This window comes from Neomonachus schauinslandi, chromosome 1 (assembly GCF_002201575.2).
Source record: "Neomonachus schauinslandi chromosome 1, ASM220157v2, whole genome shotgun sequence".
Classification (NCBI taxonomy): Eukaryota; Metazoa; Chordata; class Mammalia; order Carnivora; family Phocidae; genus Neomonachus; species Neomonachus schauinslandi.
In genome coordinates, this window is record NC_058403.1 from 211,808,298 (window position 1) to 211,824,487 (window position 16,190).

Below are 16,190 nucleotides of genomic sequence, written 5' to 3' on the forward strand. Positions count from 1 at the left end.
GGGGGCACCTGGGTGGCTCAGTCAGTCAAGCCTCCGACTCTTGGTCGGCTCAGGTCGTGATCTCAGGGTCCTGGAATCGAGCCTTGAGTGGGGCTCTGCACTCAGCACAGAGTCTGCTTGTTCCTCTCCCTCCCCCTCGGCTCCTACCCCTGCTCGAGCTTGCTCGCTCTCTCAAATAAATCTTTTTTTTTTTTTAAGATTTTATTTATTTATTTGACAGACAGAGAAAGACAGTGAGAGAGGGAACACAAGCAGGGGGAGTGAGAGAGGGAGAAGCAGGCTTCCCGCTGAGCAGGGAGCCTGATGTGGGGCTCGATCCCAGGACCCTGAGATCATGACCCGAGCCGAAGGCAGTCGCTTAACCAACTGAGCCACCCGGGCGCCCCTCAAATAAATAAATCTTTAAAAAAAAAAAATTACCTCCCAGAGGAGAAATGGAGTATTTACACTGTTAAAATAGGTAATTGCTGGGCTTCAGCAGATGCATCTGTCATTTATTTGAATTAATGTACTTACACATTTCAGCCTAGCTGCTGTCTCTAGTCTGATGACTTAGGTCATACCATGTACTCACGTGTGACTAAGGATGTGAAATTACCCTGAATGGAATGTCAAATTAGTCTGTGCTTTAGAAGTGTCCCCAAGAACATGTGTTATTCCTTAAGAAAAGAGTAGGGGTGCCCGGCTGGCTCAGTCAGAGTGTGGGACTCTTCATCTCAGGGTCATAAGTTCGAGCCCCACGTTGGTTGTAAAGATTACTTAAAAAAATAAAATCTTAAAAAAAAAGTAAATTTAAGCGAAACTGAAACATAGATATAGTAAAATAAATTTCATTCTCACAAAACCTTGGAAAGAGATCATCTGCGTTATCTGAATGACTTTAACTAGACATTTTCTTCTGGGGTAAGTAACTTTTGCTTGGAACCTTCAGCTGCTTTTAGAGTATATATTTCTTATATAACATGCCATGGGGAGACTAATTAGATAACAGATTTTGAGAATGCATACCAACTTTATGGTAGCATTTGGACAACAGTATTTACAAAACCCGTTTCACAAATTGCCAAAGTGAAGACAACAGTTTTTTTCCTCTTTTTTTTTTTTAAAGATTTTTATTTATTTATTTATTTGACAGAGAGACAGCGAGAGCAGGAACAGAAGCAGGGGGAGTGGGAGAGCGAGAAGCAGGCTTCCCGTGGAGCAGGGAGCCCGGTGCCGGGCTCGATCCCAGGACCCTGGGATCGTGACCTGAGCCGAAGGCAGACGCTTAACGACTGAGCCACCCAGGCGCCCTGACAACAGTTTTTTTCTTAGAGGAATTTTGAGTAGGTTTTCTTGGCTTTTAAACTTGATAACCATAGCCCTGGATAGGAATATCCCTTATATCGTTGTCCATTATTAGGGTTGGGATCTGAACTTTTTGAATTGTTGGTCAGTAGGAATTGGATGCACATTCACTCTTGAAGGTATAAGAAAAGTTTACAATTGTTGGTATGATGAGTTTCAGTTACTGTATGTTATCTGGTCTTTTAAATCTCTTAAAGCTTTTTTAGAGCTAGAGTTAGTGCTGCAGATATCCAGAATGAAGGATTAATCCCATGAGGAAAATTGAATTTGGCAGTGCTTTTCATTCATCCCAAGTGCAGTTTTCCCAGCAGGGTTCTGTATGTGTTTAAATCACTTTGGTAATGGAAACATCTAGACCTTGGAGCTGTATGCTGGAGGTCCACACTCGTGGAACAGGACAGGCTGGCCCTCTCTGTTACATTTCCTTCCCTCTTCGTTCAGCAGTTCTGTGAAAATTCCACCTGTACAGTACACCTGGCTACCTTTGCATTCGCATTCTTGTTAAGTCTAAATAAGACAACTACTGGATTTGGGGGTAATACTTGATTTCTCATCGGGAGAAGCTCTATTTTATTTAATTTAATTAATTTATTTTTAATTTATTTATTTGACAGAGAGATAGCACAAGTAGGCAGAGCAGCAGGCAGAGGGAAAGGGAGAAGCAGGCTCTCTGCTGAGCAGGGAGCCCGATGCGGGGCTCGATCCCAGGACCCTGGGATCATGACCTGAGCTGAAGGCAGCCGCTTAACCGACTGAGCCACCCAGGCGCCCCAAGGAGAAGCTCTATTTTAATAAGCTTTTGAGAAGCTCTCTCTCTTTTTAAAGATTTATTTATTAGAGAGAGTGGGGGGAGGGACAGAGGGGGAGAGGAAAGAGAGAATTGCAAGTAGACTCCCTGCTGAGCACGGAACCCAGTGCAGGGCTCTGTCTCATGACCCATGAGTTCATGATCTGAGCCGAAACCAAGAGTGGGACTCTTTTTTTTTTTTTAAAGATTTTATTTATTTATTTGAGAGAGAATGAGATAGAGCATGAGAGGGGGGAGGGTCAGAGGGAGAAGCAGACTCCCCGCCGAGCAGGGAGCCCGATGCGGGATTCGATCCAGGGACTCCAGGATCATGACCTGAGCTGAAGGCAGTCGCTTAACCAACTGAGCCACCCAGGCGCCCCCAAGAGTGGGACTCTTGACTGACTGTGCCACCCAGGTGCCCCACCAGTGGCTTCTTTTTAATTTGAATGTCTTTGGTTGAATCCAGGGTTGGTAGTTGGACATCTGTTGTACTTGCTCATAAGAACCACACATTGGCTGTCTAGTGCTGCCTCCCTCTGTCAACACAAGAGGTGCATGTGTTAGACCATTGTAGACATGGCTGTAGAGGTTCTCCATGTCTGAAAGCAGCAGGAGAGGGCTGGAACCACACATGACCCCTCACCAGTCCTCAAACAGTGGCCTTTCATCAGTTGGATTCACAGCAGTAGACTGGCGTGGTCATTGTAAGCCCAGTTGGAAATTCTTTCGCTTGCACTGCTTCTCTGAGGGCGCATACAGAATGCTTTCTCTTTGGCTTACCCAGCATAATATCATCAAGACAACATTTTTAAGCATCTGCCTGGCAGGCTAACCTTGTGGCCACCCTCCATGTGGGGACCATGTTCCTTTGCAGAAGGATGGAAGAGTTGCACTGCCAAGCTCAGAATCCGGATCACCCTGGAGGCTCGGGAAATGCCTGTCACCAGCTTCGGGAATCCCTGCCTCAGCAACGTGGAGCAGCCCAGTGGCTCTGTCTTGAGGAGCCAGGCTGGCCCTGATTCAGACCTGGAGACTCTTGACTAAGGTTTAAAGAAGGTTGCAGATGGGGGTGGGGAATGAAATTCTCTGTCATCTTCTCAAGAGCCCAAGGATTTAGTGTGTTTTTGTTTGTTTGGGTTTTTTTTTTAAGATTTTATTTATGTATTTGACAGAGAGAGAGAGAGCGCGCGAGAGAGGGAACACCAGCAGGGGGAGTGGGAGAGCGAGAAGCAGGCTTCCGGCTGAGCAGGGAGCCCAATGCGGGGCTCGATCCCAGGACTCTGGGATCACGACCTGAGCTGAAGGCAGAGGCTTAACGACTGAGCCACCCAGGCGCCCCAAGAGCCCAAAGATTTAGTTTATTAAACCCCTTTCCAGTATGTTGGGATGTTTTCTGCATCTGAAATGGGCATTTCACATGGAGAAGGTACATAAGACTTTCATAATTTAAAAAAATCTGTTAAAAAAACACATCAGAATTGTAGGGCACGTGGCTAGCTCATTCAGAAGAGCATGTGAGTCTTGATCTCAGTGTCATGAGTTCAAGCCCCATGTTGAGTGTAGAGATTACTTAAACTTTAAAAAAATAAAATATTTTTAAACATCAGAATTATTATGGGTATGAACGTATGTCATATATATATTGTGACTATAAAAACTTCGAGAACCGAAGTGCCAAATGAGATCATCACGGCGTGTTTACATGTGTGTATACACACAGAGTCATGTCATCTTACAATAAAACAGATTTGAAAATGTCCTTCCCGATGAATGTCTTTAGTGACCGTATCAGCAGTGGGTATTGGAGTTCACTGCACGCTGTCTAAACTCTGAATGTTCCTCAGCCCTGAGTCGTCACAGATGCGCCTGGAAAACTGCCGAGGTCAGGGTGCTGGAGCTGAGTTTTCTCTCACCAGCACTGCAGCGTAGGTGATCCTTGACGTGAGAGTTCCAGCTGCTTGGTGCTCTGCAGCAGTCTCAGTCGGGCTTAGTTTTTGCCACGTGGGGCAGTGATACTGAGTGAACTTTCTCAGCACTGTGATTGCAGGAAAATCTTTTTTTCCACCTTTTTTTTTTTTCTCAGACTCTAAATGTTTTTGGTGTTGTGTGTGTGCATGTTCCCGCTGCATATGAACCACTGACAGTGGTGTGTATCAGCTGCACTGCTGCAGCAGGCCCAGAACAGGTCATTACCTGCTGGAGATTCCTCAGACATACCCTTCTGAAGTGAGGGCTCCACTCAGGGCCTGTGTGTTCTTTTTTATTTTTATTTTTATTTTTTTTTTTTTTTTTTTTATTTATTTTTTTTTTTTTTTAAGATTTTATTTATTTATTTGAGACAGAGAGAATGAGAGACAGAGAGCATGAGAGGGAGGAGGGTCAGAGGGAGAAGCAGACTCCCTGCCGAGCAGGGAGCCCGATGCGGGACTCGATCCCGGGACTCCAGGATCATGACCTGAGCCGAAGGCAGTCGCTTAACCAACTGAGCCACCCAGGCGCCCCTATTTTTATTTTTTTTAAGATTTTATTTATTTGACAGAACAAGCAGGGGGAGTGGCAGGCAGAGGGAGCGGGAGAAGCAGGCTTCCCGCCGAGCAGGGAGCCCAATGTGGGGCTCGATCCCAGGACCCCGGGATCATGACCCGAGCCGAAGGCAGACGTTCAACCGACTGAGCCACCCAGGCGCCCCTCCATATGTTGTTTTATGGTTGGCCTTGTAGGAGCAAGCGAGAGCATGTCCCACAGGAGAGAGCCCTGCTCAGAACCGGACCTCCTCGGCTGAGTCCCTTCCATCTCCAGCCCTCCACGTCCCTGTCAGGTGACTGAGCAAAATGATACCAATGGGTCTTGCCAACCTTGCATTCTAAAATCTTACCTAGATGATGTACTCAAGAAAACTCTGCCTCCCCAAAACAAACATTTAGGTCAAAAACCATTAGAAGATAATTGCCTTGACCCAAAGAGGAGGATGCCAGCTGGGACTCAGGAATCCGCATTCACGTAGGTGTGCTTAAATACTGCTTTTCCTGTGCTGACAGGTGCCCAGCATCCAGCTTCAGCTCTTCTCCCCCCTGGGCTTTTCCCCCCAAACACTAGGCTCAACCCCCAACCCCAAACCTGTGGTATCCTCACCCATTTTTGCAGGTCTGAGTTTCTCAGCAGCACGTTTGACATTGGGGCAGGTCATTCTGGGGTGGGCACTGGGGGGTGAAGCAGCATCCCTGGTTACTGACCCGGCGCCGGCAGCACCCCAGTTGTGACAACCACAGATGTCCCCAGCATCACCCAGTATTCACTAGGGACAGAGTCACCCCGGGTGAGAACCCCTATGCCAGATTTCCTAGGTTTTGGCAACCGTATGGGTCATGTCTGGGGGAGGTCTTTGCCATGAGCTGTGTTTTGGCTCACTCAACTCCTAAAACCTCAGTGTGGCAGATGGGTTGCCAGAATGTCCCCGTCCTTCATTCCTTACATCCTCAGCCTTTCTGCCATGACCTTGCAGCTTTTCCCATCTTGAAGTAACGTCTGTTTCCATAGCCCTGGAACCTGGGCTTCCTTCTCCTTGTCTTGCCTGCGGACTGCAGTGGAAGTGACGCTGTCATAGACTGACAGCCGGTGCCCCCCACAATTGCTAACTGAAACCTAATCCTCCAGATGATGGTATGGGGAGGCGGGGCCTCTGGGGGGGCTTAGGTCATGAGGGTGCAGTCCTCATGAATGGGATGAGTGCCCTTATGAGAGAGGCCCCATAAAGCTCCGTCCCTCCGTCCTCCACGTGAGGACACGTAAGAAGATGGCGGTCCATGAACCAGTCCCTCACCAGACACGGCATCTGCCAGCACCTTGATCTTGGACTTCCAGCCTCTAGAGCCTTTGCCTGTGTCCCCTCCACCTCGGGAATGCTGCCGCGTGAAGGACCCAAGGCTGGCCCTGGAGGAGGAGATGCTACAGGGAGGGAGCCAGGGTTTCTGTCTGATAGCCAGCCGCCTTCCAGAAGTGGAGCTGCCTGCCTGCCGCTGACTTCAGATGCAATGCAGCCCAGCCTACGGAATCATGAACAAAATCAACAATTGCTGTTTTAAGCCAGGAATCCGCAAACCTTTTCAGTAAAGGGCCAGAGAGTAAATACTTGCAGCTTTGTGTGTATCTTAGTTTGGGCTGCTGGAACAAAGGACCAGGGACTGGGTGGCTTGTAAACAGTAGGAATGTATCCCCTGCAGTTCCGGAAGCTGGAGGAGATGAGGGTGCCGGTGGGGCTGGGTTCTGGTGAGAGCCCCCTGGTGGGTTGCAAGTGGCTGCCTCCCCGCTGTGTCCTTGCATGGGGAGGCGGGCAGCAATCTCCCCTGTGACTCAAGGGCACTCCTGAGCACGCTAGCCTCCTGACGCCATCTAATCCTAATCCCTCCCAAAGGCCCCACCTCCTAACACTGTCACCCTGAGGTTTCAACATTGAATTCTGGGAGACACAAACTTTCGGTCCCTGACACCAGGCCATATGGCGTCTGTTTGCAGCTACCGAGCGTCCCCACTCTAGGGCAGAGGCAGCCGTAAACGATACACAAGGTGGACATGGCTGTGTGCAATCAAAGCTTTCATTTTTGACTGAGGGAGAAAGAGTGGATGTGCCCGCAGCCCAGCAGTTAGCAGGAGCCCTCCCCCACTTCCCAAGGCCGTAAGAGGCCTTGCAGGGAAGGGTGCCTGGGATTTGGGTGGGTGGGGCTGGGATGCAGCGCACCAGCCTGAGAGAAGGGCCTGGTATGGACATTGAAACGGGAGAAAAGCACGGTCTGACTGGGAAACGGTGCTGTGTGTGAGGGACAGGATGTTGGGGGGGGGTGGCGGGAGGCTAGACAGTGGGCTCGGGGCTGTCAGATGTAAGGCAGAAGCTGGGGTTTATGCAGTAAGTAATAGGGAGTCACCAAGATACCTGCTCACAAGATTTGTTCTGTTGTAGGATGCTAAGGTGATGCTATAGGCTGAATTGTGCCCCCTCCAATTCACGTGAAGCCCTAACCCCCAATGTGACTAGAGGTAGGGCCTCTAACAAAGTCGTTACAGTTACGTGAGGACACAGGTGGGTCTGAGGCAGCCATCCTGGCCCCATTCCGTGGGCTGTGCTTGGTTTGTGGCCAGTGGGGTGGGACCCAGGCTGGACAGGAAGCCGCTCGAGGATGCCAGCACAAGGAGGCATATGTAGAATGTATGTGGAGGATACCTTGGAGCATTGCTTGCCAGCAGGAAATTAGAAATAATGTTTGGTGGTTTAAAGAGATACCCACAAACTCTTCAAAAGTTGGGGCCTAATCCTCTGCCCTGGAGTGTGGGTTAGATTCAGTAATTCGCTTCTAACTAATGGGATGTGGCAAAAGTTCTGCCATGTGATTGGTGTCAGAGGCTGGGTCATGACAAGTCCAGCTTCCGCACCCCAGACTCTCTGTTTTCTCTCTGGGGGAAGCTAGTTGCTATGTTGTAAGAATACTCAAGCAGTACTGAGACGAGCCCACACAAGAGGACCCAAGGCTTCTTGCAGACAACTAGAACCAAAGTGCCCGCTGTGTGAGGGAACATCCAGGAAGCAGAGCCCGCCACCCCAGTCAAGCCTTCAGATGATGCCGCCCCAGCCAACATCTCGTGGGCAACCTCAGAAAGACCATGAGCCTAGAGCCCAGCCAAGCCACTCCCGTGTTCCTGACCCGCAGAGACTGAAGATCAGTATTATTGTTTGAAACCACAGCACTGGGGATAGTTTTTGACTCAGCAATACATAACACGTAATATAAATGTCTACCAGTAGGAAGTTAGGCAAATGAATTGTGATCCATTCAAATGAGTAAATAATCAGCCTTTAAGTTTGGGGGGCCCAGGATGAAAGTACAAATGGACTGCATACCATACATCTAAATACTTTAACATCATTAACCAAACTGGCTAAAAGTTAAATACAGTATGTTTTCTCTTACCTACCTTGACAAATGTATGTTTCTAATGACCAAAAAAAAAAAAAAAAAAAAGAGGCTAAGGTTTTTCTGGTTGGCAAAACATCAAAGATGACTGACTTTATTATCATGCATGTCTGGGCATTCTGTTGATGGGCCAGGGCTATTTGGATGTCTTAAATAAAATAACAAATTCATAAATGATTATTTTGTAAAATGTATTTTTTGAATTTTATTTATTTATATTATTTCAGCATGAATGATGTTTGTGTAACCAAGATTTTCATGTCATCTGAGTTTTGCTACTATAATGGCCCGAAGCAGCTGTCATGGATGGGCTGACTTGTGTCCTCCCTAAAATTTATATGTAGAAGTGCTAACCCCCAAGACCTCACTCACAATGTGACTGTTGTACTTGGAGACGGGATCTTTAAAAGCAGTGATTAAGTCAAAATGTGGTCACAGAGGTGGGCCCTAAGCCAATATGACTGGCGTCCCTGTAAGAGGCAATGGGGACACAGACACGCATAGAGGGACGGCCCTGTGAGGACAGGGAAGAAGATGGTGTCTACATGCCCAGGAGAGACGCCTTGGGCGGAATCGCCCCTACCAACTCCTTGATCTTGGTTCCGGCCCTTACAGGACTGTCTGTTGTTGAAGCTACCCTGTCGGTGGGACTTTGTAATAGCAGCCTGAGCAAACCCACACAGTCTATTTCCTGATCGGGGTTCCATCTCAGAGCTGCAGAACACAGGAGATGGTCGGAGAGCCTGAGTCCCCATAGGGACGAGCCACAGCGAGCGCCATCGCAGGATCCTCAGAGGGACGTGAATTCTTTTTTTTTTTTTTTTTTAAATATTTTATTTATTTGACAGAGAGACACAGCGAGAGAGGGAACACAAGCAGGTGGAATGGGAGAGGGAGAAGCAGGCTTCCCTCCGAGCAGGGAGCCCGATGCGGGGCTTGATCCCAGGACCCTGGGATCATGACCTGAGCCGAAGGCAGACGCTTAACGACTGAGCCACCCAGGCGCCCCGAGGGACGTGAATTCTTACCTACACGGATGCCTGGGGGCACGAGGCCTTCGTTTCTGCTGGAATCCCAGTTGAGAAAGGCTGAGCTAAAAGATCCAACCTTAAAATGCAGTTACAGCTGAAGTGTGCAAAGCAGATGTATATTCATCAGAAATGCTGAGTGACTAAATGTAAAACAAAAAATCAACATAATTTTTCATGTGTGTCTAAAAAGTTTCTTTCTTAAAATATTAAAAAATGTCTGTTAAACATTAAGACAAAATATACGGGGGGGATGGGGAGTTGCTGGTAGTGGTTATGAGGTCTCTTTTTATTGTAGTGAAATAGAACGACATAAAATGTTCCATTGGACCGTCTCTAAGTGCACAGCTCAGCGGCATGAAGCACATTCACACCGTCCTGCAACCACCCCCGCCCTCTGTCTCCAGAACTTTCCATCTCCCCATACGGATCTGTCCCCATGAAGCATGGACTCCCCACCCCCTGCCCCAGCCCCGGCTCCCACCCTCTCCTCTCTGTCTCTGTGGACGGGACTCCTCTGGGGACCTCCTGGGAGTGGGGTCCTGTGGGATGTGTCCCTCTGGGTCTGGCTCCTCTCACTGAGCATGGTGTCCTCGGGGTCCCTCCACGTCGTGGCAGGTGTCAGGGTCCCTTCCTTTCTGAGGCTGGATCATTATGTATGAGTGTTGGATTTTACTTTCATGTTCTAGAGCAAGAGGTGGGGAGAAGGATCTCCCCAGGGCCTGAACAGGGTTCGTCACAAGAGTGGGAGGGGGCTGAGATGCTTGTGTGCTTCTCAGTAAACGAGTGTGTGTTTGTGATGGGTGAGGACTTCGCATGCGGCACCGCCCCAGAGGACTTTTGTGATGACGGAAATGTTCTCTCTCTGCGCCTTCCACTGCGAAACCTAAATTAATTAAAATGAAACTAAGTGTTGAATTCCATTCCTCAGCTCGATCTGCCTTTTGACCAAGAAAGTCTCTAAGACAGAAGAGACCCATGAATCTCACAAGTGGCTGACTTGAGAAATCTCAGTGCTCCTTCACAGCAGATAGGGTGCTTCCGATTTTCCTGGAGAGATGAAGGCATCTCGTGTTACAGGTCGGAGGTCTGGCTTCCCATTGTGTTGTAATTTCACTGTAGAGCTGCAGATTTCAAATTGTTTGGACGGTGGCATTGCACCTAGGAGTGGCCCCTGGGGTCCAGGATGCTGCCTTCGATTGAATCTAGAAAGCCGCTGTAGATGGGAGCTGCAGGGGCCGCCCCCACCCGCCCTTTCCCAAACACGTGCCCCCCGGGACGCCTGTAAGCACATGCTCCCGCAGCAGTATTTACTGCGCACCTATGTGCCAAGGGCTGTTGCAGTGCCTGGTAAGAATTGGGACACACTGCCCTTCCTGTGCCCCTGTGGCCTCATGCTGTGGGGGAGGGGACGACCAGGGGACAGATAAGTCAGAGGATCAGGTGGTACTGGGAAGAAAACTCCAGCAGGGCGACGGGGACGGGGTGCTGCTGCTGTCCTAGACAGGCTCAGAGAGGCCTTATTGGAGGAGGTGACATTCGAGCAGCGACCTACAGGAGGGGATGGGGTGCATGGGCTTCAGGGCTGCGTTTCGGAGCCTTGAAGGGTTCCAAGCAGGAGGGTGACGTGGGCAGGTTTATGCTGTGCTCTGGCTGCCAGGGGGACAGAGATTCCAGCGAGGAGGTGGGCGGGCCCCCGGCAGGGTTGAGGCCCCAGGCTCTGCTGGTCCCTAGCTCCCACGAGGAGCATTTGCACTCGACTCTGTGTGGTTGACCAGCCTGGACAGCGCTCCCCATGTTGTCCCAGCTGGGCAGCAAGCCACGCAGAGGGACAGGGGCGGCTCGGCAGTCATTGCATGGCTAGCTTTGGTCCAGAACGTGTGCAAAGGTACTTTTGTCCCCAGACCTGCCTGCCCCAAACCCCACGCGCACATCCATCCTCGTCCCCTGCAGGGTTCGCAGGACCTTCATGGGATCCATGATGGGGCTAAAAGTTTGATGATACCTTCCCAGACAAAGGGACTTTGATGAGGACTGTCTACTCGGTGACTGATATTTAGTAGCGTGAGGGGCACTTGGGTCGCAAAGATCTTGTCTGAATCGAGCACTTGACCTGTGTCATGATCCTCAGAGTTTCCACATTCAGAAACAGGACTGACGGACAGGCAGATGGGAGAATGAGGTGGTGTAGACAGAGGCCTCAGTGCTGTGCAGAGCAAGTTGGCAATAAAACGGGTTCTCGTGACTATGAGTTTAGTTCCGTGTTAACTGATCTTCTGTATTTTAATAATTGGGGATCCATTTGTTCCTCAGTTACAAAATACCGTTCAAGTCCAGCTTTCTTTGAAGAATCTTGATGTCCAGAGAAAGCTTGCTGCCCACACAGATGAGCCGAGAAGTCGACCAACAGGCTCAGGTTCTGACTTTGCCACTTACTGTGCCTCAGTTTCCTCTCTGGTAAACGGGGACAAGGAGGGTCCCTGACTCACAGAGTTGTTAGGACCTTGTGTTATTTTGTATAAAGTGCTTAAACCCAAGCCTGCTCCTATAGAAAGGTCTTAAGAACCGTTAATCACAGAAAGCACGGATTCACTGTAGCATCCAGAGCCGCCGACGCCTGGGGGCTGATGGAACTTAGAGCTCATCTGATGTAGCCGGCTTTTGTGTTTATCTGTGGTTCCAGCACCCAGCCTCTGATGGCTTTTCCCCTCCCCACCGCTGGAGCCAGCCTCGCCACGGGACCTGCTGCTGGAATGGGTCCCGCTTTGACCCCACCGTTTCCCGTGGCTGCCCCGCCCCCCAGGCCTGTCACCCCAGCTGGGTATGGCGGGTACCAGCTCCACTCTAGCCAGCCCCAGGAGCCTGCCCCGGCACACACCACGGCTCCCTCCTACCAGGTATCAGCCTGGCCTTTCTTTGACTAGCACCGGATAACACTGAGGGGGCATGTGCAGTGGGCGCCCCGTAAGGGCAGACAGACGGGGACACAGACTTACCTTCCGGATCTCGTCCCTGCCCCTGACAATGAGCAGGGAATGAGCTTGTGCTCATCGGGCACTTCTGGTGCTCATGATGCCATCTTCCCCTCTCAGAGCTCTGGGCCTAGAGATCTGGCCTCTGCGTTGCCGCTTGGAATTGCCAACGTGTCCCATGCTGGACATGGTCCAACCCCCCTGAGCCTCTGCCACCCACCGCTGGTACCCCCTAATGTCAGTGGATGGACCACAGGCTGCCCAGCTAGCAAAGCTCACACTGTCTGGTTCCACCTTCTTCCTCCCTTCTCTTCCCGCCCTCTGGTCTCTCTGGCAAGCCCACCAGCTGACTCCATGTGGGGGCCTCTGCATCTGGCTGACCCTGCTGGGAACCCGGCCCCCAACGTCTTCACCTCCTGCCTTCCCTGTACCGCTTCTCCTCCGAGGAGCCATCTCCAAGCTAGGCATTCCGCAGAGCACTTCTGTGCTCAGATGTTAACATTTCCACGAGGGCGGCCGCATCCATGTCACTGGTTACTGTGTCCCCAGCTCCTGAAATGGCCTGGCTTAGAGCGGGAGCTCAGGAACCGTGTGAACGCGCGCCGCATGTGGGGCGAGCAAGGGCACACCTTGCCGCTGCCCTGAGGGGCTTCCTCCCTGCTCTGTGTCGCTCTGGTAACCTCCTCGCAGGACAGTTACAGCTACGGACCGTCGACAGATGCGGGTAGCTACGGTAGCTTCGAGAACAAGCAGTATCACCTGCCTGCTGCCAGCCAGCCTCAGCTCCTGGCCACGGCCACGGCCTCAGCCTGCCAGCCAGGTGCGTCTCTGCAAGGAGCCACTGGCTTTACCCAGGGAGGAGCCCCCGCAGAGTCACACTTCAAACTTTCCGGATGCGTAGGAGGGCCGGGAGTCTCAGGGCTCTCTTCTCCAGCATGCCTGAAGGCTCCGCTGGGCGTTGGGCTGGTATAGGGGAGAGGGAGGGCGGGAAGGAAAGAGACAGAACTAAAAGGGGAGCCAACCAGTTTTATTCTGAGGAGGCTTTCCCAGGCGGGAAGGAGGTGAGTTCTGCTGAGGACTTGGAGTTTCGAGATGGGAGAGCATGGGGCTCTGGACTTGCAGGTGGTTGTGGCCAGTAGGGGCCTGGGGAGGCCAGTTGCCACGGTTACAGGGGGAGCATGGCTCCTGCTGTCCACTGGGGGTTTGTGGCAAAGGGTGGCTTTGCAGAGAGGTTCTGCTTGCCCTCCAGGAACTAAAGGAACTTCTGTCCAGCCCAGTGGAGGGCACAGCCCAGTGCAGCCCCTACAACCAGTGGCCACTGCCGAGGCAGGGTAGCCAGCCAGCGCCCTGGCCTTGAGCTACACCGAGAACTACCCCTACCCACTGGCGACCAGCGCTCTGCCCGTGGCCTCCGTCTCCACCCTGCCTTCCTACGCCCTGACCTCCTACAGCCCCACCTCTGCCCCGGACGCGGGTAAGACGCATTCCCGTGTGCACGCAGGCACAGGCTATGCCTCTCGTAGCGTCCTCAAAACCAACCCGTCTCCCTCTGGTTTTTCTCTCTGCTTCCTAGGACCAAGCTACCCGAGCTATGAAGCAGCGGCCCACTCGGCAGCCGGTCCTCAGTGTCCCCCACCGCTGCCCCTCCAGCTGCCACCGCCTCCCCAGCAGCCTCCGGGCTCCCTGTGGGGCGGCCCAGGAAGCAGTCCCAGGGCCAGGTCTGCTGGCAGCCTCTCTGGCAAGCTCCTGGCTCCCCGCAAGCTGCCGAAACCCAAGGGTGGCCCCAGGGAGCCTCCGCTTCACTACTGTGACATCTGCAAGATCAGCTGCGCTGGCCCCCAGGTCAGCTGCCCTCCGCGCCCGCTGAGCAGGCCCAGAGGACCTTCCTGGGGACCCTGCTGCCCGCCTTGGGCTGGGAGAGCCCCATCCCCGACCTGGCTAACCGGACATCAGGGGCGTTGCCTACCCGAGAAGGCCTGTTATTAAACTGGCGATGTCAAGTGCACGTCAGATGTGCCTTTCAGGCGTGCATGCAGAGGACAGAAGGGCAGGCACGGCACGGACTGCTGGCGGCAGCAACGTGGTCTCGGGCTCCCCTTGCCGGAGTGGGCAGCGTGGTCAGAGCCCCTCCTCCGCGCGGCGATGGGTGCGGCAGGCGCAGTTCCAAGAGGTGCCTGGGGGTGGCGCGCCTTCGCCACAGGGCTGCTCAAGCAGGGCCTCGGGTGGAGGGAAGCAAGCGTGGGCACGCGTGTGTGCGCGCTTGTTGTCTAAGGGAGATCCCCCAGCCACACTCACAGATCACCCAGCTAGTTCTCTGGAAAGGTCGTCAGACACCAGGGCTCCATGCTCACAGAGAACCACGCGCTAGTGTTGTCTTCTTTTTAATACTCTGAGAGAAAGCTGGCGGGGTGCATAGACCCTGGGATCACAGGCTGTCAGGGTGCATGGGGAGACCCCTCATCCAGCCCCCACTTACCTGGGGGGCCAAGGCCCTTTCCCGTCTCCTGCTGTCTCTACAGGCCTCTTGATCGAACCTCCTGTGCGCTCTTCCCGCTGAGACTCACGCTCGTTAACGGGAGGTCTGTCTTTACTTCTCCACGTGATTTTTATTCTGTATCTCGGGGATTCTTGGTTCCTCTCACAGCTCAAACACAAGCCTCTGCTCCTAGTTCTAGACCCTTCAGGGCACTGTGTTGCGCGAGTGCGGATCGCTCCCCACGGAGGGGACACATGCGTGATGTGGGGTAGGATGGAACCCAGCCTCGTGCTGCCTGTCACCTGAGCAGGGGTCTGAGCTGTTCTCGGGGACAGCTGTGGTGACAGGGTTTGCCCGAGCGTGTCCCCACGCATGCAGCGTGCCTCGGAAATGAGAGCTCTCGTCGTTCCCAGCTTTTTGCTGAGGTTAATAGCACTCTTCAAACTGGAATTTGTACTGAGAAAGTTGTAGGTTCGCAGGCGGTTGTGAGTAATGACTCAGAGAGGTCCTTGTACTCAGAGAGCGTCCTTCTTCCTCACGTCTGCCACTTCACCTGTCCCCACGGGCACGTGCGTGTGCTCTTGTTCTGTGTGAACTCACTTGGCCGTGTGGCCTCCGGGCGAGCCCTGCGGGGCCAGGGGGAGCCCTCGGTGCTCCCGGGCAGGCCTCTTCCCAGCGCGCCTCCCTGCTTTTTCTCTCGTCACACCCTGAACACGTGTTTACGGTGGGGGGCCCCGTGGCGGGAAGACAGTCGCGAACGCTTCCTCTTACTTTGAGCTTAGGACCCTGCACAGCACCTTCTGCGGGTCGTCTCCTGCTGCTAACTGCGGCCTCTACCTCCACGTGTCAGGGGAAGGCCTGGGGCGCAGAACCGGGGACGTGGGACTGGAAATCAGACCACGGTTGGTCGAAGCTGTGTGGTTTAACTGGTGTGCGTGTAGGATGCGGGCGGGAACTGCCCTACTCACTACACTTGCAGATATTTCCTGTTAGCATCACTGGGTCTATCCTTCCAGGCTTTTCTCTGCCCCACAGGCTTTTACCTGGCATGTGTGTGTGTGTGTGTGTGTGTGTGTGTTTCTGCGCGCATGCTGTTGCTCAGGTAGATGTTCAGAAGTTTCCTGAATTCCAGCCAGTACCCCTCCGGCTCCTGTCCCTGCCTCCCGTCTGCCCCAGAACCACCCCATGTCACTGGTCCATGTCACCAGGGTGGCCCGAGTCTTGGCATAGTCAGGGTGCATTGGTTGAGCTGACCCACTTGGAGCGTGTTTATTGCAGCCGGCCTCACCTTAAGGATTGCCAGAGAGGAGTGTGGGATGCCACTTAAGAGCTTGGTCACCTCGGGCACGGTGGTGTGGCATGCGCGGGCCTGTGACTCACGCACCCTCTCTCGCCCGAACCCCTCCGTGTGTTAGCCGCCTTCTGAAAAGGAAGTGTGCCCCGTGTGATTCAGGTAGCGGCTGTCTTCGTGTGGTTTCTGAGGTTAGATTCTGAAAAGCCAGCATTTTCCTTCCGAGTAGCCCCTGAAGCGAAAGCAGCTCATCCACTTTTAGAGAGAAAAAGAAACTTTCTGGGGTTCAGGCTGAGCTTCTGGCCCGTGGACTGGGTTTAACA

At 52.6% G+C, this 16,190-nt stretch overlaps 1 protein-coding gene across 1 annotated transcript in view; it reads left to right on the forward strand.

Annotated features, from left to right (window-relative positions):
* Positions 1-16,190, forward strand: part of ZFR2 (zinc finger RNA binding protein 2) — a 52,207-nt gene that overhangs the window by 17,893 nt on the left and 18,124 nt on the right. Inside the window, 4 exon segments of the mRNA XM_044913124.1 lie at positions 11,932-12,025; positions 12,221-12,337; positions 12,791-12,920; positions 13,674-13,942. Of these exon segments, the coding sequence (XP_044769059.1) occupies positions 11,932-12,025; positions 12,221-12,337; positions 12,791-12,920; positions 13,674-13,942 (610 nt within the window).